The 27,522-nt window shown below is 44.8% G+C and overlaps 1 protein-coding gene across 1 annotated transcript; it reads left to right on the top strand.

Moving 5' to 3' along the window:
* The first annotated feature begins 7,193 nt into the window (after positions 1 to 7,193).
* On the top strand, positions 7,194 to 10,606 carry LOC142699015 (uncharacterized). Its single transcript, XM_075847960.1, has 2 exons — positions 7,194 to 7,298; positions 8,292 to 10,606. The coding sequence occupies exon 2, from the start codon at positions 8,302 to 8,304 to the stop codon at positions 10,063 to 10,065; it is 1,764 nt and encodes a 587-aa protein (XP_075704075.1). The 5' UTR covers positions 7,194 to 7,298; positions 8,292 to 8,301; the 3' UTR covers positions 10,066 to 10,606.
* The last annotated feature ends 16,916 nt before the right edge of the window (positions 10,607 to 27,522 follow it).

The raw sequence follows: 27,522 nt of genomic DNA, 5'->3' as shown, positions 1-27,522 counted from the left end.
CAGGGCCTAATTCCAATAATTTCTGCAAAAAACCTGTGGGGTCAAAATGCTCACTATACCCCTAGATAATTTCCTCAATGGGGTAGTTTCCAAAATGGGGTTACTTGTGGGGGGTTTCCACTCTTTTGTCCCCTCAGGGGCTTTGTAAATGTGACATGGCCTCCGCAAACCATGACTAGCCTAAGTGGAGTCATGTGCTGATTAACCATTTTACCTTTATTCCACTTCTTTCGCCCCCTTCCCAATAAAGACACGTGACAACCGAGGTTGGATGTGAAATGGCCACAGCAGCCATTTATTTATTTAACATAAATTAAATGCAATTTAATCCGAAACATTCGGATAACTCTTTTAGGAATTCGACCAGAGAATTCCTACTATAATTCACATGACCCAACGTGGGTCAATTAACACTAAACAGAGCAGGGGAAGTCCTTGAAGCCATTTTTTCAGATTTCCTTTAAATTAGTCATCTGCAAACCACCACCAACTATTTACCTCCAGCCGTAAACCAGCTCGGAAGCACCGCTCACCCCTGCAGATAGCTCCAACCACCAGAAGACCACTTCAAAGGGATAACACCCTATGAAGTCTTCAAATGATCTACCATTTTGGGGGACGCATACCCCCGATGCGACCCCCCCACCATTTTGTACTGACCAACCTCAAGGACTCCCCCCGCCAGCTGCCATGACACCCGGACCTGCTTAAAAGAAATAAAACAAACACAAGTTACATAAGCATACTTCAAAACACGAAAACAGATAAACCCACACCCTGATCTCATAACCGGACCTAATTCAGGGCGGGTGGGAACTAATTTTTCTTGTTTCTCCTCCCGCTGCTTCCGGCTCAATGCCGAAAACAGCGGGAGGAACAGTTACCACACCCCGGCTCCTGCCCACTCCCCCTCCTACTTCACCCACCTGTCTTCCTATTGGTTGAACCCTCCCTCCTACGGCAGTCATGGAGGCTTCCCGTTAAGCCCTCCGTGCTGCCGTCCAGCCTCTGCTTGACTAGCCTAAGTAGAGTCATGTGCTGATTAACCATTTTACCTTTATTCCCCTTCTTTCGCCCCCTTCCCAATAAAGACACGTGACAACCGAGGTTGGATGTGAAATGGCTACAGCAGCCGTTTATTTATTTAACATAAATTAAATGCAATTTAATCCGAAACATTCGGATAACTCTTTTAGGAATTCGACCAGAGAATTCCTACTATAATTCACATGACCCAATGTGGGTCAATTAACACTAAACAGAGCAGGGGAAGTCCTTGAAGCCATTTTTTCAGATTTCCTTTAAATTAGCCATCTGCAAACCACCACCAACTATTTACCTCCAGCCGTAAACCAGCTCGGAAGCACCGCTCACCCCTGCAGATGGCTCCAACCACCAGAAGACCACTTCAAAGAGATAACACCCTATGAAGTCTTCAAATGATGTACCATTTTGGGGGACGCATACCCCCGATGCGACCCCCCCACCATTTTGTACTGACCAACCTCAAGGACTCCCCCCGCCACAGCGAAACAGGCCTTGACCACCTCAAGCCTGTGAGTCCCTCCAAACCACCACCGCCCTCTCAATTCCTTCTGCTAAAGCCAGGCTCCACATATCAATTCCAACCTCGGTCAAATGTACCCCATCACTTCTCCAATAATTACCGAACCCTGACTCCAAATCCTTGTGACGAACACAAATGCCCCCATGCTTAGCAACAAAACGTGACACCGCCCGGTTTACCTTAATGCAGGCTTTGTTAACCCTTTCGACCGATCTTGCCAAACACCAAAACTTCCTCGGAACGATGTCCGACCAAACAATCACCAGTTGAGGATAAGATACCCATAAACTCAATAGATCGTGTTTAATATCCCGCACTAACTCGCGAAACAGGCGCACCCCCAGATCATTCCCCCCCACATGTAACACCAGAACCTCCGGAACCCTGTCTAACTGAGAGTATGTCTGAAACTCAGCAAGTACCCGGCTCCACAACATACCTCGGAAGCCCAGCCAGTGTACAACCGCATCGTGCCGCGGAATGCGAAGCTGGCGGCCATCTGGGTGAACGTGCGCCCGCAATGCCCCCCAGTGCACAAAAGAATGTCCTAAAATCCACACTAAGCAAGGTTGATGATCTGAAAAGAGAAACAAAACCGCACATGTCAAACAATCAAAACACCTGACCGACTCACAACAAATGAGGGCGCACATAAGTCCGAAACCTATTGGACTCCCACCGGCCTATGCGCCGCACACCCTCGTCATCCAGCCCCCACCGCCCCGCTTCAGTAGCAGCGCCAATCCTGAACGAGTGAGACGAGTAATACCCCTGCCCTACGCCAACCGCAGTCAAGCATTTTTTAAACACTGCACCAAATTGATACCTGGACAAAAACGAGCCATTATTATGACGGAGCAATGGCGCCTCAGGCCCCCCAACCAGTGGCTTAAAAACTGCCATACAAGCGACTGGACACATTGCCGACCCTGGGAGGGCAAACAACACTATCCGCTTACCCCGACCTGCTTGATCAGTCTTGGACCGCTGCAAAAACAACTCAAATCTATCCTCATATAGACCCACATCAGCCTGCCGCAATCCCCCAGCTCTAGCCGCACTAGGAGAAACCAACTCCCCAATTCTGAGTGCTCCGAAAAACGCGAGGGAAAAAGCCAACCGGAACAAAACTACCTCATCAGGCGAATTACAAACAGCCCCCAGCGATGCACCCAACGACCCAAGCAGGGAAAAAGAAACGGGTCGCCTCTGATCTGCTACTGCCCTACCCCAACGCAGACCTTTTAAAGCTTGCCGTACTAAAAAATGTTTGGTCACATCCTGGAAACGCCAAACCAGCAACAAAATGATTCACTTTTGCCGGGGAAAACCCCGCCTCCCCAGCATCCCCCAACCAGTACAATAACGCCACCAACCTGTCTTGCGCCGTGCTGACGTTACCCAACACTCTTACCCACTCCTCCCACTGCTGCCAACACGCCGAATAAGCGCTCAACGTCGCGCTAGCCAATAACCTTTCAATCAACCGTTCCACGGGACCGAAATCAGACCCCAGAGATGTTCCGGGCAAGCCAAACCGACCAGCTCCGCTCCCGGTGCCATTTGCCGAAAACGATCCCACTGCGAGCGAGAAAGAGCATCAGCAATACCATTGTCCTCCTGCATACGCGCCAAAACCACCAGACCCTGCCGCGTCAGTAAACAGTTCCAACTCTCCCATTTCCTGTACCTGCGACATCCACAATGATCTACCATTATACTGCCCAAGGAACTCATCCCAGACCCGCAGGTCCGCCCTGTGATCCCCACCAATCCTCACAAAATAATGGGGCGCCCGAATCCCCGCCGTCGCTGACGCCAACCTCCTGCTAAAAACTCTACCCATTGGCATAATTCGATAGGCAAAGTTCAACTTTCCAAGCAGCGACTGAAGATCGCGCAACGTGATCTTCTTCAATTGACAAGCCCGCCTGACCTCCTGTCGCAATGGCAATAATTTATCCTCAGGCAGCCTGCACTCCATTGCCACCGAATCAATTTGGATCCCCAAAAAACAGATGGTAGATACCGGGCCCTCTGTCTTTCCAGGCGCCAAAGGGAATCCGAAATCCGTCGCAACCTTCTGCAAGGAATACAATAAATTCCCGCAAACCGGGGACCCGCTAGGGCCTACGCACAAAAAATCATGAAGATAATGTATTAAGGAATCGACCCCGGCCACACCCTTCGTCACCCACTCCACGAAGATACTAAACGCCTCGAAGTATGCGCAAGAAAGGGAGCACCCCATTGGAAGACACCTATCAACATAAAACCCCCCGTTCCAGAAGCAACCCAACAGCCGTTGGCTATCTGGATGTACCGGCAGCAAGCGAAAGGCTGACTCAATGTCAGTTTTTGCCAACAACACACCGGGCCCCGCCTCCCGCACTAACACCACCGCTTTGTCAAACTAAGTGTAAATAACCGAACATAACTCGTGATCTATCCCATCGTTCACCGACGCTCCCCTGGGAAACGACAAATGCTGTATCAACCGGAATTTGTGAGGCTCCCGCTTTGGCACATCTCCCAAGGGTGATACCACTAGATTCTCAATCGGCGGCTCATCAAAAGGACCGGACATCCGACCCAAAGACACCTCTTTCAAAAGCTTTTCTGAAACGACCGCCGAGTGCAGATAAGCTGACTTAAGGTTGCGCCGTGTCACCGGAACCTCATATGGAGGAGGGGGATAACAAAACCAAACAAAAACCCCTCGTAAATTAACGTGGCCGCAACCCTATCCGGATATTCACTTAGATACGGGGGCATCCTTTCCACCCTCACCGGCGACCGCCCCTTGACCAACTGAAGTGGACTGAGGGCCTGACCGCCTACCCTTCCGCATACATTTTGAGGCCCCGTGTGAGGAGCCATTGCACTCCGAACAGACATGCTTAAATTTACAGGTGGCCCCGAACTTACACTGGCCATCGTTGAATTGCCAGCAGAACCCCAGTTTTGACCCGGAACCTTGCCCGGATTGACTAGACTGGCCCCCTTGGCCAACACTCCCGGGAAAGGACTGCTTAGCCTGCGCCGTAACCCGCAACCACAACGCAATATCCTTTTGATCCCACCGGATCGCCGTCCGGACCGCCTTCCGCTGGCGAAATTGCTCATCATACCGCAACCACGCCTGGCCCCTGTACGCCCGATAGGCCTCCCCGATGGCATCAAAGTAACAAAACAACGCCGAGCAATTTTCCGGCGCCTTTTCCCCGATCACGCTTGCCAAAATAGCGAAAGCTTGCGACCAGTTGGCGAACGTCTGCGGGATAAGCCTATACCGCCGGCGTTCTTCTTCCTCTTTCTTACTCTCGTCCCGCTTGCCCTTATCCAAATTGAACTTTGCAAGCGGCAGAAGAGAAAATATCTCCACGTATTCATCCTTCCAAATCCATTTGCGTACCTCTTGCTTCAGGTGAGCCCCTAACGGGCCCTCGAAACAGACATAAACCTCGCCCCGAGCGCGATCATCAAGCCGAATCCTATCCCCATCCTTCAGCGCCTCGGTTTGGACCGACACTGCTACCGCTTCCTTTGCCACCCCCGGGACCTACCCGACCATGGACCGCGACTGTACCTCACGAGGCCCTTCCCATACCAACACAGGAGACCCCGTCGGCGCTACCGGCGCCGCTGTCCTATTTAAGCGCCCGACTAGCTCGCGCAAACAACCCACTAAATCTGTTAAACCATCGCGCCCGGCAACGCCACTACCGACAGCCGCTACCCCGCTCGCTGACCCACCCCCAACACCCGACATGAAAATTGCTGGGTACGGTAACGTAGGAGTTACACACTCACCAGGCTGCCCAGGCGCTGTATTCCCGCCAGCCGGAAAATCCTGACCGCGATGCGACTCATCCAGCTCTCAATCTTCCAAATCCTCTCTCGCCGCCGACTGGTACTCGCACCGACATCTACGACACGGGGATCCCGGCACGCTGACCGATGGGCCGGCAACCTGCCGCCCGACCGCAGGGACCCAGACTTCCGACCAGACCTGTTGCCTCGTCGTCTTCGCTGATCTTGGCGTCCTCACCGATGCTCCAGAACATCACCATGCGGGGCGGCCGTCTACTGCCCTCCGAACACAACAGCTGAAGGCGGGGGTGTGACATGGAGCCCGGCCTGCGACTCCTTGGTAACCGCCGAGCCCCGTCGCAGCTGGGGATTCCTGCCAGGACGCAGGCCCTGGGAGGAAGCGCCCGTCCCAGCAGCCTGGCCTGCAGCGTCCCTTGAAGGGCTCCCCCTGCGACGCCGGGCCCGCGGGGCCATGTCTGGACTAAGGCGCTCTGGTGGGCGAGTTCTACGGGAGCGGCGGGGTGACCTAGCCTGAGCAGCCGCCGCTCCCCCCGAAGCCCTCTGCTTTATTACAGCAGGGGCAGACATCAACAGCTCTCCCCCCACCGCTGTATCCCCATCGTCTAAGAGGGGAGCGGGGGAGGGGAGCGCATCAGCGCGGGCTGCCGACCCATGCGCTGATGAGCAATGACGTCCGCCAGTGCTGTTCTCGCGCCTCCCATTAAATAACGCTATATTGTAATAGTTCAGACTTTTACGCATGCAGCAATACCAATTTTGTTTACTTTTTTTATTTTTTACATTACTTTAGGGGGAAAATGGGAAAAGGTTTTTTTAACTATTTGTTTTTAATTTTTTTCACTACTAAAAACTTTTTTGCACTTTTTTTACACACTTTATTAGCCTCCCTAGGGGATTTGAACCAGCGATCATACTAACGTATTGCAGTATATTGTCATTTTTACAGGCTTAAGTTAAGTGAAGGCAGCTCTGGGTGCCATCATTAGGCCCATGAGCTGCCATTACAATCATTGTCACCCCCTGATCTAACTGGGGGGGTGATGAAATGTCAGAGGGGGCCGCCCCCCTTTTTTCAATGCCTCAGATGCTCGCGATCGACCGCAGCATTTGAGGGGTTAAACAGCTAGGAACAGCACGATCACTGCTCCCGACTGTTAGTCCCGGGTGTCCACTGTAAAACACAGCCGACACACGCAGCATATGGAGCGCACTCCAAACATCACCACCCGCACCCGGATGTAATAGCACGTCACGGTGCACAAAGGGGTTAATGTTCTCTTTTACGCAAAAATAATAATTGCAAGAAATTGGATGGCTGGTAAATCCCCAATTGTTATGGATTGGTTGAAGTTGGTTAAGACAATTAAAGAATATGAGAAAATAAGAGCAGACAAGAAAAATTTTATAAAAAAGTGGGAGGAAATATTGGGGATATGGAATTGATTGGTGTTCTATAGGAAGGTATAATTATTATTTTATCATAAGAAGGTTATAATTTTATGGTACTTAATGATCTTTGGGGTGGGAGGGGGATGGGATTGGGGAGATATATGTTGCCTGATGTAAATTGTGCAGATAAATTGTTGAGCATTATGATATTTATAATCACTGGATATTGAAATGTTGTAATGTTTTTATTACTGAAATTCAATAAAGATATGTGAAAAAAAACAAAAAACATTTGATGTGTGTTAGAATGTAAGGTAAGTGTGAGGTCATCAGTGATGTCATAATTCACCTTCTCTATAAAAGCTGCAGATCAGTCACATTCTGTTGAGCCGCTATAGACCAATAGTTTCTTGCTTTTTGGTACGTCGCTCTCACTTGACTTTTTCTTGAGTCCTGTGACTTCTAGAAATCTTGCTTTATCCAGAAGCTTCAGATCCACGATTCAGAGGTAAGAGGAAAACATGTAGAATGTTTCTTGTGAAGTATTGCAGCGAGTTCCATGTGCTGCCACTGTAAGAATGTTTCTCTTTCACCCTCTTACTGGGTTAGATTCTAAGGTCAGGCGCAATAAATGAAATACAAGATTGAGTGTATGAAAATGTATATTGTATAAAGAGTGAAATGACTGTTAGTTATTCTGAGACTTCTATGGAGATTTGTACATAGCGACAGCCATAAACAAGGAACTTTACAGAGACACTTTTTCCTTATCATCAACAATTACATGACAGGTTATAGTTACCATCCATGGTCTCCCCACACTCCAGGAAGTCTCCTTTCCAGTATGTCCCTCCTCAAGTGGCCTCCCAAGTGGCTGCCCTCATGTCATGCTTGGGTCTTTTATGCCCCCTTGTCTGCCCCTCTTAGAGACAAATAGTGTGACCTTCCTGATAAAAAGAACTTCCCCCCTCATGTAACATGCGGATATAGAATACTGGTGCCACTTATCAACCACCTTTAGCATTTATGACATCCTGAGTTTGTCCATGGGTAAGACTGGGTTCACACTACTGGTTAGCACCTGTAAGAGATACCTGTGAACCTCGGGGTCATTTATTGTGAGAATCAGGGTAAACAATAGGAATCTTGCAAACTGATGAGACGCATTTCATTAAGAAACGCAACTATACCCATGATCCTCCATCTTTGATTTACCCAAATAAAATACCCTATATAATATTACATATAACCTTATATGTGGCTTTCATTTTCTGAAACCTTTAAATTCTTACACCACCAGAGGGCGCAGTGTAGAGGAGTGCCGCTGTCTCCTCTGGCTGCACTGTCCTGTCTCTGCCTTGGGAGGGCGCTCTTAATGCAGTTATCACATGTTTATTGGGGAGGGGGCTGATAATTGAGGACAGAGAAGTCTAGAATCTATTTTCTTTTTGTAAGATGATTTAGAAACAAGTAACCACACAATGATTTCTCGCCTCAGCAGATTTGTGGATATGAAGATCATGAATAGAAAACATCAGACATTCTGTGTGGACACAAATCAAGAGCTCAGAAATGCTTTGGACACCTGGGATTTGGTGGAAGAAGACGTCTTAGGAGCCTGTGTCCCTTATTTCATCCAGGAGAAGGTGGCTGAAGATCTCTTCACTTATACGGATGTGTTTCAGAAAGCCATTCTGAGTAGCCTATTACCATCTCAATACAACGCCGCCATGTGCCGCTTCTTCATCAGAGTCATTCAGTACAGAAGAGACGCGGCACACTACCTGAAGGAATATATAATCAATGTGCTATGTGAGCACTTGAAGGTGGAGTACATGAAGGGACAATACTATTCCTACGCCATGACTAAGAAGGTTATTGTCTGGCTGAGCATCCTCCATCTTGAAGCGGTGGTCGGGGAACTGAGATACAACATCGTTTATGAGGATTTCAATGATGCCATTGTCGACACTTTGACAGAAGTGACATCTCTGTGTGCTACAGTCATCATGCCACACATCTTGGACATGCTGCCAGTGCTGGGCCAAGTGGTCAAAAATGCTCCTGACCAACTATCTAAGGAGACGTTGTGCTATGCTATAAGACGTTTATGCGGCAGCATCCAAGAATATATTGTGAAGGGTGGCAGCTGCAAAGTGCAACTTATGAAGGCCATAAGCAACATGAAGGCCAACATTTCCACCTGGTTGCCTGATGTCCATGCTGAGCTTCAAGACTCCACCAAAGTTGCCCTGGAATTCTTTACTGTACCCGAATCATCGGAAAACCAGCCGACCGAGCCAGGCAATGACGAGTTACAGACCCTTCCTCACGCCGAGCTCCTAGAAAAGTACAGGGAGCAATTTGCTGCGGAGAATAAGGAACTGGAAGATACAGAGAAGCAGCGTATTGGGATGAACATGCTTGTGACATCTCTGGTATCTGGCAGGAAAATAACAAAAGATTTCCTTCAGTTTCTGCTCAATGCCCTGAAGAATGCGGACCCAAAGGCCAAAATGACAGCAGCTATGTTCTTCAATGAGGCTTTGAAGCATTCAAGACTTATAAAGCAGAAATACCAAGAGTGCGCAATCCAACATCTGCTGAAGATCATAGAAGAGGACGATAACATCTTGTGCAGCATCGCCATGGAGGCACTGGGGAATGCCACCACCGGAGCTACAAGACTGGTGGAGAGCTACAAGAATAAGATCATTGCCCACATGGAGTTTAGACTATCAAAAACCAGCAGCATCAAGATCATCATGGCGGCACTGAGGGCGCTGTCCTCCATTATCAGACGCCTGAAGCTTTCTGTCCTCAGTAGACAATTCATTAAAATATCCCGGGAGCATATGGACTATCCGGATGGAGAAGTCCAGATTGCGGCCATAAACCTGTTAAGGGATCTGACAGAGAGCTGCCGCCTTCTGCTATTTGGATATTTTACAGACAACGTCAGGAGCTGTATACCAACTTTACTCCTGAAATTACATAGTGACAACCAGGAGATAGTAGCAGCCAGTACTTCATCTCTGCAGACTTGCCTCTCCTACATCAAAGGAGCCAACATTCGGGGATTTTTCCGGACGGAAATCTCTCCAAACATCAATGACCTGAAATCCATCTACAGCTGTCTGGCTCATAACCACCCAAAATTGATGAAGACCATGCTCCTCCAGATCCCAAGCTATCTGGTCAACTCAGAGGACAAGGAGGCTGTAGTCAGACATGTTGAATTTCTTAAAGATGCCATCAACCATGATGTCATGTAAGACCTGGACTTATATAGTCTCAGCCTAGCTCTGGCCACACTGCACTGCGAAGGCTTCTCATGTAATATCAGAAAAGCCAATGAAAGGGCCGTCTCCATTCTGGCCACCAAGTGGTTTTACATCGGCAGTGCCAACAAATAAAATGCATTTATCAGGGATGAACCGCTGAGGACAGAGACATCAAGGTTGTAGATCACTTCCCCATGTACTATCCAATGGTTGTGAACATCAATATCAGCTGTCAAGACTTGAACATCAATATTAACATCTAGGGGGCAGAGCTAGCAGTCTGACTTGCGAACGAGCCTCAGGCCTACATCGAGGAGTGTGAGCAAGGTGCAGACTCACCGGCCGGTGGAGTCCAGCGATGCCAGTTATCCGTCAACATTAGATGACGGAGACCAAGGACTTAGCTGGCGAGACAGACTATACAGTCAGTGTATGGGCAGCATGGTGGTGCAGTTTGGGGAATATGCCCGTCATCAGATCATAGAGACGGTGTATAATAACAACTCCACATATAATATACAGATGTAATGACACGTCAAAAAATAAAAGTCTACTCTGTTTTATATTGAAATTAATGGGTGTGCAGCCTGCAAGTGACTGAAGCTAATAAAAAGTATAGAGCACTCATTGTTTTTTATTGTAGACTAGATACTTGAATTTTTTACACTGAGATTCATATCGTAAAAGGTTTTTAAGCGGGTCACAAATGGTACAAAAGGTACACAAGAATAGAGGCCGAGCTGCAGTTCTGCTGAACGGCCGCTATGCAGTAGTCGGAACTATCTGCTTCCGGCAGTGTTGTCCAGTGCCCGGAGGCAGCTGGACTGGCAGATCGGTGCGGGGTCTCGTGTAGTAACGATTGTTTTCTCCATACATTACTGATGATTGCTCCTTGTGATACGCTGTATCGTCGATTGGCACTGGTTTTAATGGTCAGTATCGGGACATCTAAAAGGACCTTTATTTCCTCAGACACCACCATAATTAGGCATTGGAACCAACCCTTCCACCTTAGCGGGTAAAGATTAACCATCTAAAAGGTTCACTATATACACATAAGGGCTAAAGGTGAAAACACAGAGGTGCTCACCATATATCCAGCGTATAACTGTGTCCTCCAAATCTTAGGAGTGCATGGAGCAGGAGTTGTTCTAGATTCCTGTTTATATCCCAGACACGTTCATACCATTTTAGACAATGAATCGACATATCGCAAACTTGTGGCGAAACCAAGCACCACATGTAAAGAACCTATAAAAAATCTGCTAGAAGAAGGAATTGAATTAGAAGTATTAGCCAAGAAACAGGCTGAATACTTACTGATAGAATTCCCTATTGTTCCCATATTCCATGGGATGCCAAAAATCCATAACTTTTCATGGTCTTGAAACTTGGGTTATCTGTGACATAGTTGGCTAGTACTCCTGCAAACAGTCCTGCCATCAGGGTAGTACCGCTGGTACTACTGTCAGGGGCCTGGCCACAAAAGTAAAATAAAGGGGGCAGCTGCCGCTCATCAAGGTTATGATCAGCGGTAATTGGTTTGTAGAAAGGAATGGGACCCATGCAGGGGCCAGAAGCAGCGGCCAGCTCTGCAACTTGGTGAGTGACTCTGTTTTAAAGCAGCAGATTCAGTTTAATTATTTTTTTATGTTGCCCCTTCTCTCCCACCTTCCCACCGGTCTCTCTCCCCTTCCCACCGGCCTCACTCCCCTTTCCACCGGTCTCTCTCCCCTTCCCCTCCCCAGACCCCGGTCAAGCGTCATATCCACTCTGGCCCAACTCCCGCCTCGGCCACCTTCCGTTCTCTTAGCCTACTCCTCCGCCCGCTCACAGAGTCCCTGGCACTTTGGGTCCTGCTCCCATCCCACGACTTTCCGTTGCCACCTCTCCAAATCCCCTAATAATGGGGGACCCAGATGTATTTCCTCAAATGGATTCCACTGACTGTATGAAGCCCAGAAATTTCTGATGGCGGGCCTGCCTGCATACCACATATTCCGGCAATCAAGGCAATGGAATTCCATTTGCGGAAATACACCAGGTATTCCAAATATCTACAAGAATTTATTTTAATGTGAGTGGAGTATCTGCGCTCACATAATTACTTCTGCCTTGATAGTCTTATTTTATTGCAGATAGAAGACGCCCTGATGGGGTCAAAATTCTCCCTCTCCATGGACAATTTGTTTATGACATGGTGGGAGAACAAAATTTTTTCAGCCAATAATCCCTTTTACGAGTGGATTGTGTGGGATGGACGATACATCGATGACTTTTTTTTTGTTTAGGGGTCGTGATGTGGCGCCTGTACCACCATTTATGGAATACAATAAAACCAATATATTTAATTTACAATGTTACAGGCTCGGCATCCATGGATTCTGTTACCTTCTTTGAGATTATGTAACAGGGGAATTGTAATACAGAAAAGGAATAATTTTGTGAACCCTCTTCGGGCACACAAAATTGTTGCTAATTAACATCCCCCATATGTCTACTTTAGTTTGGCATTGTTTTTTGAACATCCTTTTATTTTTCTATGACATCACAAGGCTTAGAACTTTAGCAGCAATTTCTCACATTTTCAAGAAAATTTCAAAAGGCCATTTTTACAGGGACCAGTTCAGTTGTGAAGTGGCTTTGAGGGCCTTATATATTAGAAACCCCCAAAAAGTCACCCCTTTTTAAAAACTTCACCCCTCAAAGTATTCAAAACAGCATTTAGAAAATGTCTTAACCCTTTACACATTTCACAGGAATTAAAGCAAAGTAGAGGTGAAATTTACAAATTTCATATTTTTTTGCAGAAATACATTTTTAATACAATTTTTTTTATAACACAGAAGGTTTTACCAGAGAAATGCAACTCAATATTTGTTGCCCAGTTTCTGCAGTTTTAGGAAATATCCCACATGTGGCCCTAGCATGCTACTGGACTGAAGCACCGGCCTCAGAAGCAAAGGAGCACCTAGTGGATTTTGGGGCCTTATTTTTGTTAGAATACATTTTAGGCATCATGTCAGGTTTGAAGGGCTCTTGCGGTTCCAAAACAGTCAAAATCCCCCAAAAGTGACCCCATCTGGGAAACTACACACCTCAAGGAAATTATCTAGAGGTACAGTGAGCATTTTGACCGCACAGGTTTTTTACAGAAATTATTGGAAGTAGGCCATGAAAATTAAAATCAACATTTTTTCAAAGAAAATGTAGGTTTAGCGATTTTTTTTCTCATTTTCACAAGGACTAAAGGAGAAAAAGCACCGTAAAATTTGTAAAGCAATTTCTCCCGAGTAAAAAAATACCCCACATGTGGTAATAAACGGTTGTTTGGAGACACGGCAGGGCTTAGAAGAGAAAGAGCGCTATTTGGCTTTTGGAGCTCAAATTTAGCAGGAATGGTTTGCGGAGGCCATGTCACATTTACAAAGCCCCTGAGGGGAAAAAACAATGAAAACGCCCAAAAAGTGACACCATTTAGGAAACTACACCTCTTGAGGAATTCCTCTAGGGGTGTAGTGAGCATTTTGACTCCACAGATTTTTTGCATAAATTATTGGAAGTAGGCCCTGAAAATGACAATCTAACTTATTTCAAAGAAAATGTAGGTTTAGCTAATTTTTTCTCATTTCCACAAAGACTGAAGGAGAAAAAGCACCATAAAATTTGTAAAGCAATTTCTCCCGAGTAAAACAATACCCCACATGTGGTAATAAACGGCTGTTTGGACACACGGCGAAGCTGAGAAGGGAAAGAGCACTATTTGGCTTTTGGAGATCACATTAAGCAGGAATGGTTTGCGGAGGCCAGGTCACATTTACAAAGCCCCTGAGGAGACAAAACAGGGGAAAACCCCCACAAGTGACCCCATTTCGGAAACTACACCCATTGAGGAAATTATCTAGGGGTATAGTGAGTGTTTTGACTCCACAGGTTTTTTGCATAAATTATTGGAAGTAGGCCCTGAAAATGACAATCTAACTTATTTCAAAGAAAATGTAGGTTTAGCTAATTTTTTCTCATTTCCACAAAGACTGAAGGAGAAAAAGCACCATAAAATTTGTAAAGCAATTTCTCCCGAGTAAAACAATACCCCACATGTGGTAATAAACGGCTGTTTGGACACACGGCGAAGCTGAGAAGGGAAAGAGCACTATTTGGCTTTTGGAGATCACATTAAGCAGGAATGGTTTGCGGAGGCCAGGTCACATTTACAAAGCCCCTGAGGAGACAAAACAGGGGAAAACCCCCACAAGTGACCCCATTTCGGAAACTACACCCATTGAGGAAATTATCTAGGGGTATAGTGAGTGTTTTGACTCCACAGGTTTTTTGCATAAATTATTGGAAGTAGGCCCTGAAAATGACAATCTAACTTATTTCAAAGAAAATGTAGGTTTAGCTAATTTTTTCTCATTTCCACAAAGACTGAAGGAGAAAAAGCACCATAAAATTTGTAAAGCAATTTCTCCCGAGTAAAACAATACCCCACATGTGGTAATAAACGGCTGTTTGGACACACGGCGAAGCTGAGAAGGGAAAGAGCACTATTTGGCTTTTGGAGATCACATTAAGCAGGAATGGTTTGCGGAGGCCAGGTCACATTTACAAAGCCCCTGAGGAGACAAAACAGGGGAAAACCCCCACAATTGACCCCATTTCGGAAACTACACCCATTGAGGAAATTATCTAGGGGTATAGTGAGTGTTTTGACTCCACAGGTTTTTTGCATAAATTATTGGAAGTAGGCCCTGAAAATGACAATCTAACTTATTTCAAAGAAAATGTAGGTTTAGCTAATTTTTTCTCATTTCCACAAAGACTGAAGGAGAAAAAGCACCATAAAATTTGTAAAGCAATTTCTCCCGAGTAAAACAATACCCCACATGTGGTAATAAACGGCTGTTTGGACACACGGCGAAGCTGAGAAGGGAAAGAGCACTATTTGGCTTTTGGAGATCACATTAAGCAGGAATTTGTTTGCGGAGGCCATGTCACATTTACAAAGCCCCTGAGGGGAAAAAACAATGAAAACGCCCAAAAAGTGACACCATTTAGGAAACTACACCTCTTGAGGAATTCCTCTAGGGGTGTAGTGAGCATTTTGACTCCACAGATTTTTCATAGAATTTATTAGAATTCGGGCAGTGAAAATAAAAACAATCCTTTTTCTTCAATAAGACGTAGCTTTAGCTCAAATTTTTTCATTTTCGCAACAAATAAAGGAAAAAAAAGAACCCAACATTTGTAAAGCAATTTCTCCCGAGTACGGCAATACCCCATATGTGGTCATAAACTGCTGTTTGGGCACACGGCAGGGCTCAGAAGGGAAGGACCGCCATTTGGAGTGCAGATGTTGCTGGATTGGTTTCTGGGCGCCTGTGGGCCCAAAACAGTGGAAACCCCCCAGAAGTGACCCCATTTTGGAAACTACACCCCTCAATGCATTTACCTAGGGGTGTAGTAAGCATTTTAACCCTGCAGGTGATTGGCAGAAATTGGTGTGCACTCGATGTTGCAGAGTGAAAATGGAATTTTTTTCCATAGATATGCCAATATGCGGTGCCCAGCTTGTGCCATCATAACAAGACAGCTCTCTAATTATTATGCTGGGTTTCCTGGTTTTAGAAACACACTACATGTGGCCCTAATCTCTTGCCTGGACAGTCGACCAGGCTCAGGAGTGAAAGCGTACCATTTAAAATTGAGGCCTAATTTGGCGATTTACAAAGTATTGGTTCACAACTGCAGAGGCTCTGATGTGAAATAATAAAAATAAACCCCTGAGAAGTGACCCCATTATGGAAACTGCACCCCTCAAGGCATTTATTAAGGGGTGTAGTGAGCATTTTCACCCCACAGGTCTTTTCCATAAATGAATGCGCTGTGGATGGTGCAAATTAAAAATTTATATTTTTCCCTAGATATGCCATTCAGTAGCAAATATGTCGTGCCCAGCTTATGACACTGGAGAGACAAACCCCAAAAATTGCTAAAAGGGTTCTCCCGGGTATGACGATGCCATAAATGTGGAAGGAAACTGCTGTTTGGGGACGCTGTAGGGTTCAGATGGGAGGAAATGCCATTTGGCTTTTGGAGCGTGGATTTTGCTTGGTAGTAGTTTTGTTTGGAGTCTTACTGGTGTTTCCGTTTATAATGTGGGGGCCAGTGGCGTAGCTATAGGGGTCGCAGCGGTCGCAATTGAGACCGGGCCCCGAAGCCTGGGGGGCCCACGGCCCCCCCACCACATTTTCGTGAGGTTACTTATGTAAAAACGCTGCATAAGCAGCATTAAAGTTGGACAGATGCCGTTTGCTAAAGGACCTTTAATGATGTCATGCCCATGTGACCTGATTCGCCTTTGAGGAACAGAAGCCACGCCCACCGATCAGGTCCTTCTATCACAGTATAGCAGCAGCAGAGTCGGCAGAAGAGAAGGCACGTCCACCTCTCAGGTCCTGGTGAGCGCTTCCTTATCCCCCTCTCTCCCTGCATCCCTCATTGTCTCTTCTTTACTTGTCTCTCCTCACCCCAACTCCTGTAGGGTTAGTTACATTTTTTAATTCACCATGCGTTTTGCTGCAATTTTCGTAATCGCGGCAAAAATGGCGCGGTTTTGCCGCGATTTTCGTAATCGCGGCAAAAATGGCGCGGTTTTGCCGCGATTATGACATTTGCAGCAAACCACACCATTCATATTAGTACCCTATCTCCTACATAAGGAGATTGGCGCTATAATGTAGGTGACAGTAATGCTTTTTATTTAGAAAAACTATCTATTTTAAACCACTTTATGAGTGATTTTTAGCGTTATGCTAATAAGTTTCTTAATACCCAAGTGGGCGTGTTTTACTTTAGACCAAGTGGGCGTTGTACAGAGGAGTGCATAACGCTGACCAATCGGCATCATGCACTCCTCTCCATTCATTTACACTGCACTAGCGATATAGTTATATCACTATGTGCAGCCTCATACACAAGCCCTAACATTACTACAGTGTCCTGATAATGAATACACATGACCATCCAGCCTGGACGTCATGTGTACTCAGAATCCTGACACTTCTGAATCTTTTCTGTGAGATTTCCAGCAAGGGAAACGAAATCTCGTTTACCTCGTAATCTCGCGAGATTTCGTATCCGTTGCTGGAATCTCACAGAAAAGATTCAGAAGTGTCAGGATTCTGAGTACACATGACGTCCAGGCTGGATTTCATGTGTATTCATTATCAGGACACTGTAGTAATGTTAGGGTTTGTGTATGAGGCTGCACATAGTGATATATCTATATCGCTAGTGCAGTGTAAATGAATGGAGAGGAGTGCATGATGCCGATTGGTCAGTGTCATACACTCCTCTATACAACGCCCACTTGGTCTAAAGTAAAAACACGCCCACTTGGGCATTAAGCAACTCATTAGCATAAACCAAAATCGCTAATAAAGTTGTAAAAATAGATTGTTTTTTTAAATAAAAAGCATTACTGTCACCTACATTACAGTGCCAATCTCCTTATATAGGAGACAGGGCACTTATAATGTGGTGACAGGGCCTCTTTAACTACGCCCCTGAGACCCAGCAATTGAGCTGAAAGCTGTGGGCCATCAGCCATTAACTGGGGGGGGGGGGCCCCATGAAGGACTGTTGCATCGGGCCCATGAGCCTTTAGCTACGCCCCACATATGTAAGCCGGGCAGGGTATAAAAGGGGCATAGTCAGGTGGTATAATAATGGGGTAAAAAAAAACAATAAAATGATCCATAGATGTGTGTTACGCTGTGACACAATCCTTTCTGCACAGGCCAGTGTCGCACTGATATATGGCGTCCTTTCTTATCCCCCTTTTGGTCCACACTCCGCGCCTTTGCAGTTTGGGGAATTTTGCTGGGAAGTGTTGTCCTGGTATAATACGGGCACCCTCCAGCTGATATGTTTGGGCCCTCCCTTTCCTGGTTCCCTAATTTTAGGTCCTTGATAAATCGCCTCTTCAAACAGAAGAAATGTTCCCCTCGGGCACAACTGCATATTTTTTTATTTCCTGACTTATTGGAGCCATAACTAATTTTATTTTTCATAGACGTAGCGGTATGAGGACTGGTTTGTTGCGGGACGAGCTGTAGTTATTATTGGTACCATTTTGGGGTACATGCAACTTTTTGATCACCTTTTATCCTATTTTTTGGGATGCCAGGTAAACCAAAAAACGCAATTCTGGCACAGCTTTTTTCGTTTTTTGTATACAGCGTTCACCATGCGTTATAAACTACATGTTAACTTTATTCTGCGGGTCAGTACGATCCCGGCGATACCTAATTTATAGAACTTTTTCATGTTTTACAACTTTTTGCACAATAAAATTACTTTTGTAAAAAGAATGTATTTTTTCTGTCGCCAAGTTGTGAGAACCATAACGTTTAAAAATTTTTGTCGACGGAGCTGTATGAGGGCTTGTTTTTTGCGGGACGAGCTATAGTTTTTATAGGTACCATTTTTGGATACGTGCGACTTTTTGATCACTTTTTATTCTAATATTTATAGGGCAAAGTGACCAAAAAACAGAAAATCTGGTAACGTTTTTTACGGGTTTTTTTTACGCTGTTCACCGCGTGCAATAAATAATATAATATTTTGATACCTCCGGTCGTTACGGTCGTGGCGATACCAAATACATATGGTTTATTGTTATTTTTCAATAATAAAGGACTTGATAAGAGTAAAAGGGGGATTGTGTTTTATTTGATTACTTGAAACTTTTATTGTTTTCAAACTTTTATTTTTTGCACTTTTTTTTACACTTTTTTATACTTTTTTTTACACTTTTTCTCAAGTCCCACTAGGGGACTTGAAGGTCCAACGGTCAGATTTTTTTTTTTTCTAATACATTGCACTACCTATGTAGTGCAATGTATTAGATCTGTCAGTCATTCACTGACAGCAAGCCGATTAGGCTTCGCCTCCCGGCAGGGCCTAAATCGGCTTCCGTAATGGCAGAGCAGGAGACCATTGTGTCTCCTGTTGCCATAACAGCAGTCACAAGTCCTGATTGCCTGTCAGGGCTGGCGATCTGCTAGTAACCGCTACGATGCAGCAATCGCTTTCGATTGCTGCATCGAAGGAGTTAATGGCAGGGATCGGAGCTAGCTCCGGTTCCTGCCGTTACAGGTGGATGTCAGCTGTACAGTACAGCTGACTTCCACCGCTGATGGCGCCGGATCAGCTCCTGACCCGGCGCCATCTTGCTAGCAGCTACGGAAGCCTATCAGGCTCCGCCGCCGGGCAGATCTTGACTGGCTTCGGTGCTAGGCAGACCGGGAGGCCAGTATTAGGCCTCCGGTTGCCATTGCAGCCACCGGAACCCCGGCAATTTCATTATTGGGGTTCCGATGAGCTGCAAACACCTTAAGTGCAGCGATCGCGTTTGAGCGCTGCACTTAAGGGGTTAATGGCGGGGATCAAAGCTAATTTCGGTCCCCGCCGTTACAGCTGGATGTCAGCTGTAAGATACAGCTGAGATCCGGTGATGGAAGGCACCGGCTCAGCTTCTGAGCCGGTCCCAAACATTCGGCGTATAGGTACGTCAAGACGCGGGAAGTCAATGCTTTCCATGACGTACCTATACGGCAAATGTCGGGAAGGGGTTAACAATGGATGTTAAGAAGGGCATCAAAACAAAGGACACAATAATCCATCTTGTTTAATAATAAATACTGAAGCACGAGAGATCAATTACCAGTTTCTTCAACGGCATAGAGCCAAAAGTTTGGAGAAATATCAAAACATTATTCAGAAAAAATGAACCCATGTTAAATCCGGATCCAGTCCTGACACAAATTGTGGGTAAAGGCAGCCCTTGGGTCACCTAGAGGATGAGATCTCTTAGTTACATGTTACAAGTCTTTTTTACAGTGTCGCTAACAACAAAACTTGACTTTCCCAAAAAGTTTTTTATTTTTTCAAAAGTACTTACGATATTGATGCGTTTATAAAAATTGTACTAAGCATCATGTAATTTATGCCATTAAATGCAAACAATGTGATCGCGTGTATGTACGGATGTAGCCATCTTTATCTTGACTCGGATAACTTGCTGAAGCGTGATATCACACAACAAAAGTCGTTAAAAAGTCACTGAAAAAATACAGCCACTGTGTATTTAAAGAGGCTCTGTCACCACATTATAAGTGCCCTATCTTCTACATAATGTGATCGGCGCTGTAATGTAGATTACATCAGTGTTTTTTAATTAGAAAAATTATCATTTTTGACGGAGTTATGACCTTTATTAGCTTTATGCTAATGAGTTTCTCAATGGACAACTGGGCGTGTTTTACTATATGGCCAAGTGGGCGTTGTAAAGAGGAGTGTATGACGCTGACCAATCAGCGACCAATCAGCGTCATACACTTCTCTCCATTCATTTACACGGCAGATAGCGATATACTGTATCTATATCGCTATTTGCAGTCGCATAAACACACTATAACGCTACTCATGTGTCATGACAATGAATATACATTACCTCCAGCCAGGACGTGACGTGTATTCATTCTCCTGACCACTTCTGTAGCGTCTCTGTGATTTACAGCATAGCAGGGGTAGTCTCGCGAGATTACGCTGTAAACTGTCATTCACAGCGAGATCTCGCTGTGCTGTGCTGTAAATCACAGAGACGTGCAGAGAAGTGGTTTGGAGAATGAATACACATCACGTCCTGGCTGGAGGTAATGTATATTCATGGTCATGACACATGAGTAGCGTTATAGTGTGTTTGTGTGACTGCACATAGCGATATAGATATATCGCTATCTGCAGAGTAAATGAATGGAGAGAAGTGTATGACGCTGATTTGTCACTGATTGGTCAGCGTCATACACTCCTCTGTACAACGCCCACTTGGTCATATAGTAAAACACGCCCAGTTGTCCATTGAGAAAGTCATTAGCATAAAGCTAAAATAGGTCATAACTCCGTCAAAAATTATCGTTTTTCTAAATAAAAAACACTGCTATAATCTACATTACAGCGCCAATCACATTATGTAGAAGATAGTGCACTTATAATGTGGTGACAGAGCCTCTTTAAGGCGTTGAAAGTCAAGATAAAGCCGGCTACATCTGTAGGGCGCACGATTAGAAACTTAAAAACGCGCATTGTAGAACACATTTCAGATACAAAAACAAAAAAAACACTAATGCCTCTCTGGTGCAGAAAAACACTTCTTAGAAACACATAATGGTAATTTTTAAAGCTTATGGGGGAAATGTATTAACCTTTCTACGCCAGTTTTCTAAAAGGGGGCTTCCCAAAAGGGGGCAAGGTGACAGCAGCTCAACAAATTTATAATAATTTACACCTGGCGTAAACTATAGTCGAAATCTACTCCTGCTAATAACTGGCAAAAATGTCACTATGTGGAGCGTAGCAAGGTAGAGGCCCATGCCAGGCTCCTCTCCGTCCCCTCTATCGGACAATTAAATAAAAAATGAATGCTCACCTCACCACTCCTCTTCTGGTCCCCTCATGTTCTCTCCGCAGCCTGCGGCTCATACAATGCAATGATGACGTTGAGTGCTGTGTCGCATATAAAGGACCTGACGCTGCTCGGTGTCAGTGCATTGTATGGGCAGCAGGGAGCCTTAGGGGATCAAGGGGGAAGAAGAGAAGCGGAGAAAAGATTATACTTATTTTTTATTTTACATTTTGTCCGATGGGTAGGGGGAATAGATGGAGCATGGTCGCGGTCGCTGCATAACGATTGTGGCGCAAGAACGGCCGAAAGATGTGACACATTTAATAAATGTATTGCATCTTACTCCAACTTTCTTTATATTAAGACTGGCATATGAAATGCCATCTTAATAAATTCCCCCCAATGTTTTTATGGCCTTGAAGAAACCAAAGACGGGTGGATATTGGAGAAGACACTTCCTGAATAGGGAGGCGTTTCCTTCGATCTGCAGCTTCATACAAGATTCCCGAAGGATCTTAATTGGAGGAATGATCTGTTATATGTTTACTTAAGTGGAATAACACTTAATACACAATGTATATATCAACGACATAGCATAACAGTCATTTTCCTCTCATAATATGCAGTTTGATGACTTTTATGTCGATTTGTTTTTTAAATATTGCATATTTAAATATGGTGCTAAACTCCTGTTAAATAAAGATTCAGCTTCTCCCCTACTTGAGTAGCTGTGCAGCACCTGCACGAATTTGAGAATTTGCCTCTGTGGTCATGTGATCACAGGTCCTGCACACATAACACAACAGCACTACACAAACTATTTATGCAGTTTGTTCACTAGATGGCAGCAAAGCACTGAAATGATATACACATACACGTTTACATAGGTGGCATACATGTTTACATAGGTGACGCGCTTGGTGCTCAACTTGTAAATAAAAACACAACAATCAAAAGTATCATCAACTATAAGTTTATAATCCATGCCCACCTGCGGCTGCTGCTACGCATATCCTCACCATTGTGGTCGGACAGTCTGAAGGTGACAGTGGAGAGGATTATTTTCAGACACTTCTACACTGGTTTGGACTGGTTCACTGGTTTCTCAGTTTGATCGGCTGCTTGTCTCATTTGAATTAAGAACCTCCTGAGCTCAGGACAAGGGGCAAATAACAGAAAAAGTCTCTCTCCACCTGCAGCAAAATGGACAAAGTGGTTCCCCCCATTCCTCACACTGGCCCCAGAAGAAACTGCTATGGCGAAATTGCAGTTGGCAACATGTTGTCAGCAATCCTGTATTTAATAGAAGTGCATGTTCTGCACTGTGTGACCGAGGCCTAAATCTTTTCATGCATATTTTGAGCTCTCAGATTTTTTCAGGGACATATTATACGATATGTAACAAACGTGGTGTTTCCTTCGAGGATTCTTACAACATTTAAAAAACACAGGGAAATATGACCTGGAAATCCACAGACACTTCCCCCCTGCCCTTTCTCATTAGTTACAACTTGTCAATAAATATGTCCTCCTGTATAACATTTTATATATGAGTAGGAAATGTCCCTACAAATTAGAAAAGATTTGGTCCCGATGGGTTAAGCTGAAAGGAACGGCTATGTAACTTGTAGCTCAAATGTGAAGGAAATCATTATCTATCCTTATAACTAAGGCTTCGTTCACATCGGCGTTGGGACTCCGTTCATGGGTTCCGTCGGACCTTTTCGCCAGGGGAACCCATGAACGGACTCCAAACTGAAACCATAGGTTTCCGTTTGCATCACCATTGATTTTAATGGTGACGGATTCGGTGCAAATGGTTTCCATTTGTCACCGTTGTGTAAGGGTTCTGTTATTTTGACGGAATAAATACCATAGTCGACTGTGCTATTCATTCTGTCAAAACGATGGAACCCTCACACAACGGTGATAAACGGAAACCATTTGCACCGGATCCGTCACCATTGAAATCCATGGTGATGCAAACGGAAACCTATGGTTTCTGTTTCTTTCAGTTTGGATTCCGTTCATGGGTTCCTCTGACGGAAAGGTTCGACGGAATCCATGAACAGAGTCCTGATGCAGATGTGAATGAAGCCTTAGATGAGGAAATGGACGCTTCTCTGTGTGACTGGTTGGGTTTGTTGGTTAAATAGAATTCAATGTGTTATTATTTGCTTTTCATGCTTTGTAGTTTTTTTGTCCGTTTTTTTTTTTTGCAAAATTATAAATTAAACCTTTGAAAAGTGAAAAAAAAATGGCAGGAAAACAGTTACCAATTTTCAGATTACTATTCAGATCACTAAAATTCTAATGCCAATTTAATAAAATGTGGTGAAAATCCACATGTGAACAGACTCTAATTGAAGCTGAAGGATCTCCAGCTCGTCTTGGTGGCCGTACAACTTATTTTTCCTTTTTGTACACAATCCCCCCCAGTACTATATTGTAAAGCTTAGACACTGTTTTCTTATTTTCTCCTGTATGTATTCTGTCGTATTAGGCAATGTGATTATTGTGTATTTTTTATATGGCTCCCATTAGTGGAATGAAGGGAAAACTTTTCCATAAGGGAGAGATGTGGGAAGGTTTTTCCTGCTTTCCTCTGATGGGATCAGATACAACAGCGATCAAACTGACCTGACAATACAAGCACGTGATACAGCCTGGAATGGAGAACATCAGTATATTGTAAAGGTTTTTGGTTTTTTTTATGTTTTGTGGCCATATAAACCCATTTAAATGTTCCTGGAAAACTCCTTGAAATATGTAGTAAATTTCATTTAGTGTTAAGTACACTGTATTATTAGGGCGCTGTACTATAGCAGTATTGTATTGTATGGTGCTAATATTGTCTGACACTTATTTTGGCTCCCAGCAGTGTGTTCGGTCCGGAACTTGCGGCCGAAATACGTTCCGTCCATTACGGACGTAATGTGCTCGTGTGAATCCAGCCTTACTCTCGTCAGACATTCCTCTATTCAAATTTAATTTCTCTAACGGCAAAAGAGAGAAAATCTCAACATATTCATCACGCCAAATACGATCTCTAATCTCCGTCTTAAGGGAGCTCTCAAAACAAACATTTGGCTAACCGAACCCCATGCAGTTGAACCGCAACAGGAGCGCCAGACCCACCAGCACTCCCAGTGACTTTAGAACCTAGCGCCGCAGCCCCAGATACCGAACCGTACCATGCCGCAACAGGAGAAGGAGCAAGGGGGACCACAGGTGGTGGGACCTCACGCTGCACCAAAGCCTCTCTAACACCAGCCAGTAATTGAGCCACTACCTGTCCCAAATCAGACACTGTCAAGCTGGGGGCTCCTGACTATGGTGTGAGCAGGGCTCAGGAAGCCTTGACCTCCTAGCTAGTCTTGACTTGGGGATTAGCGGCATATCCCTGAGCACCCCTGATGGTAAGTCTGTTTAACCTTTACCTACCAATGTCCACCACCCCGGTCTCCTTCTGCTTTATGGGAGGCTTCTGTTCTCCCTGAGGTCACCTCAGGAGCAGGACGTAGAAGAATATTTATCACCGCTTAACTGCAGTAACTCTGCTCAATCTTTATTAAAACCATAAAGAAGTACAAAATGTAAAAAAAAATGCAGCTCACCAAAAGACAATTAGGAAACAATGTAAGCGTCGTCTTTACCAAATCTGTACTTTTATCAATGAGAAAGGTTAAAACAACAAGCAATAGACAGACGACAATTACAGAGAGAGAAGAAAAAAATTGAATGGTCGGGCACTACAGCGAGGTAGCAGAGTGGAGGGGGTTAGCGGTCAACCACTCAGAAAATGCCTGAGATTTTACTTCAACAATCGGCAGAGTTGCTGGATTCTGAATATCAGTGAATGTGGCCAAACATTTAGATTTGTACCGGGGAATTGTAGACTTCCAATGTCTAGGCACAACCTAGTCTGAATAAATGGAGGAGAACCTTCTTCTGGAAAGAAATAGATCTGCAGAGAATGGAGCGGAGAGGGCATGTTCAAAGAGAGCATTTATTGCCAACCAAAATGGTGCGATGTGCCTACAATCCCATCAGATGTCAGTAAGCGTACCTACCATTCCCCCACAGCTCCAACATGTCTCCAAACACTACATGGGTAAAGCCCATGGAGGACCACCAGGACTCCTGAACCAACATGTATGTAAAAGTTTTTCTAGTTTTGCACAATAAAAACACTTTTTAATTTTTTTACAAAATAATTTGTTTTTGTGACGCTGCATTCGAAGATGAACTGCATAGTTTTTCAACTAATCTGGTCCCCATGGCAGAATTATGTCTTTCCATCTGGCACCTCCAGCAGACTCCTTTCAGTCTAGTTTGATTTCTTTTAGCTCAGAGTTCCTCTTTTTCCCTTTTTTTAATTTCTTCTCTCCCCCTTTTTTTGAACTATTTCTAACAGGGGCTGTGCAGGATTAGAAAAATATGGCTGCTTTCTTCCAAAAACAGCACCACACCTATCCACAGGTTGTATTTGGTATTGCAGGTTTGCTCCATTGAAGTGAATGGTAATGAGCTGTAATACCACACACAACCTATGGACAGGTGTGGTGCTGGTTTTTGGAGAAAGCAGACAAGTTATCTTATCCTGGAGAACTCTTTGTCATGGATTGTTCTTGTGCGGAGATGCTCCCTGCATTATCCCTTTTCCTTTATGGCCGCTGATATGTACTATTCAGCTTTATGGCCTCTGTGGTAAGTACACTGCCAGTCATTAAAGGGTTAACACTTCAGACCACTGTGGGTGATGTCACAATGAACGAGGCAGCAGTGTTAATAAACTCCTGTAGTAATGATGATGAAGGTGCTGATGTCATAAACACAAATGTTTATGACATAAAGAAGATTCCACATTAGAAGGTTTTACTGCCACATTCAGCGCCATATTGGATGGGACTGAGGACCTTGAGCTTGACTTCCCCACCAATGCCGACCTGATGTAACTTGTAGGTTCTAGCAGGGAAACCCTTCACCCAAGAGCACTTCTTCATCACAGTGATGCCATCCTCTTCATACGGGTTGTCTGTAATAGAGGGGGGTTTCCAGCAGGAGATCCCCCCTATTAGCCAGAGCGGAGACAGGTGCTACAAGGAGGCATCTGGAGGACCCGTCTCAACCGAGCATCGCCCATTCATTTTAATGGGTACCCAGGAAGAGAGACATCCGCCTAGCCAACCAGATCAGCCGATTTATGTGTTTTATGTCGTTCGTTCATTGTATTGTCTTTCCTTAAAAATCTGAGAAAACGTACAAATTCTGTTACAAATTATATTTTGGCACCTTCTAAGCCCAGAGGAAGGGCAATCCTCCAGCCATGGTTTCCCTAGAGGTTTCCCCCACAGGGGGTTTTTCCTTTCCTGCGTGCTGGAGGGTGACTCTTCGTGAGTCGGAGGTTTGCCATTTTGGGTTTGGTTATATAATATAATAAAAGTATTGACCATTTAACACCCAATTATAATGTTTTGTGTCTTTATTTTGCATGACTTGGGTTAAGTCGAGTGATGTATGTGTATGCAAATTACACTTACCTATATATCTGTTCCCCATTCATAACCCACACCTTTCTCTCAAGAAGACTTGACACCGAGGGTTTGGATAAAGTGGCCACAGCAGCCATTTTATTAAGAAATAAATATAAAAGTTAGTAAACTCAATTAACCATAAATAAATAATATCCATATTATTTATTAACAAAAACAATAATAAATCAATAATGCACGAACCATAAATTATAACCCAAACACGTCAGACACCACTGACAAACAAACATTAACACATAGACTAGGAGAAGTCCTTGGAGCTATCATTAACTTTTTATGTTACCGGCTATCTGCCCCACCATTTTACCCCCAGCCGTAAAAACCCGGCTCAGAGGCACCAATATTCCTGGCAGATGCCGTAAGGTAACTGCCACCTCTCCCAAGGGATAACACCCTAAGGAAATCACACTATCCAACCGCCAG

The sequence above is a fragment of the Rhinoderma darwinii genome, unplaced genomic scaffold (assembly GCF_050947455.1).
Source record: "Rhinoderma darwinii isolate aRhiDar2 unplaced genomic scaffold, aRhiDar2.hap1 Scaffold_108, whole genome shotgun sequence".
Taxonomy (NCBI): Eukaryota; Metazoa; Chordata; class Amphibia; order Anura; family Rhinodermatidae; genus Rhinoderma; species Rhinoderma darwinii.
Note: the sequence above shows the minus strand (reverse complement) of the source record. Positions and strands in the feature narration are given on the sequence as shown.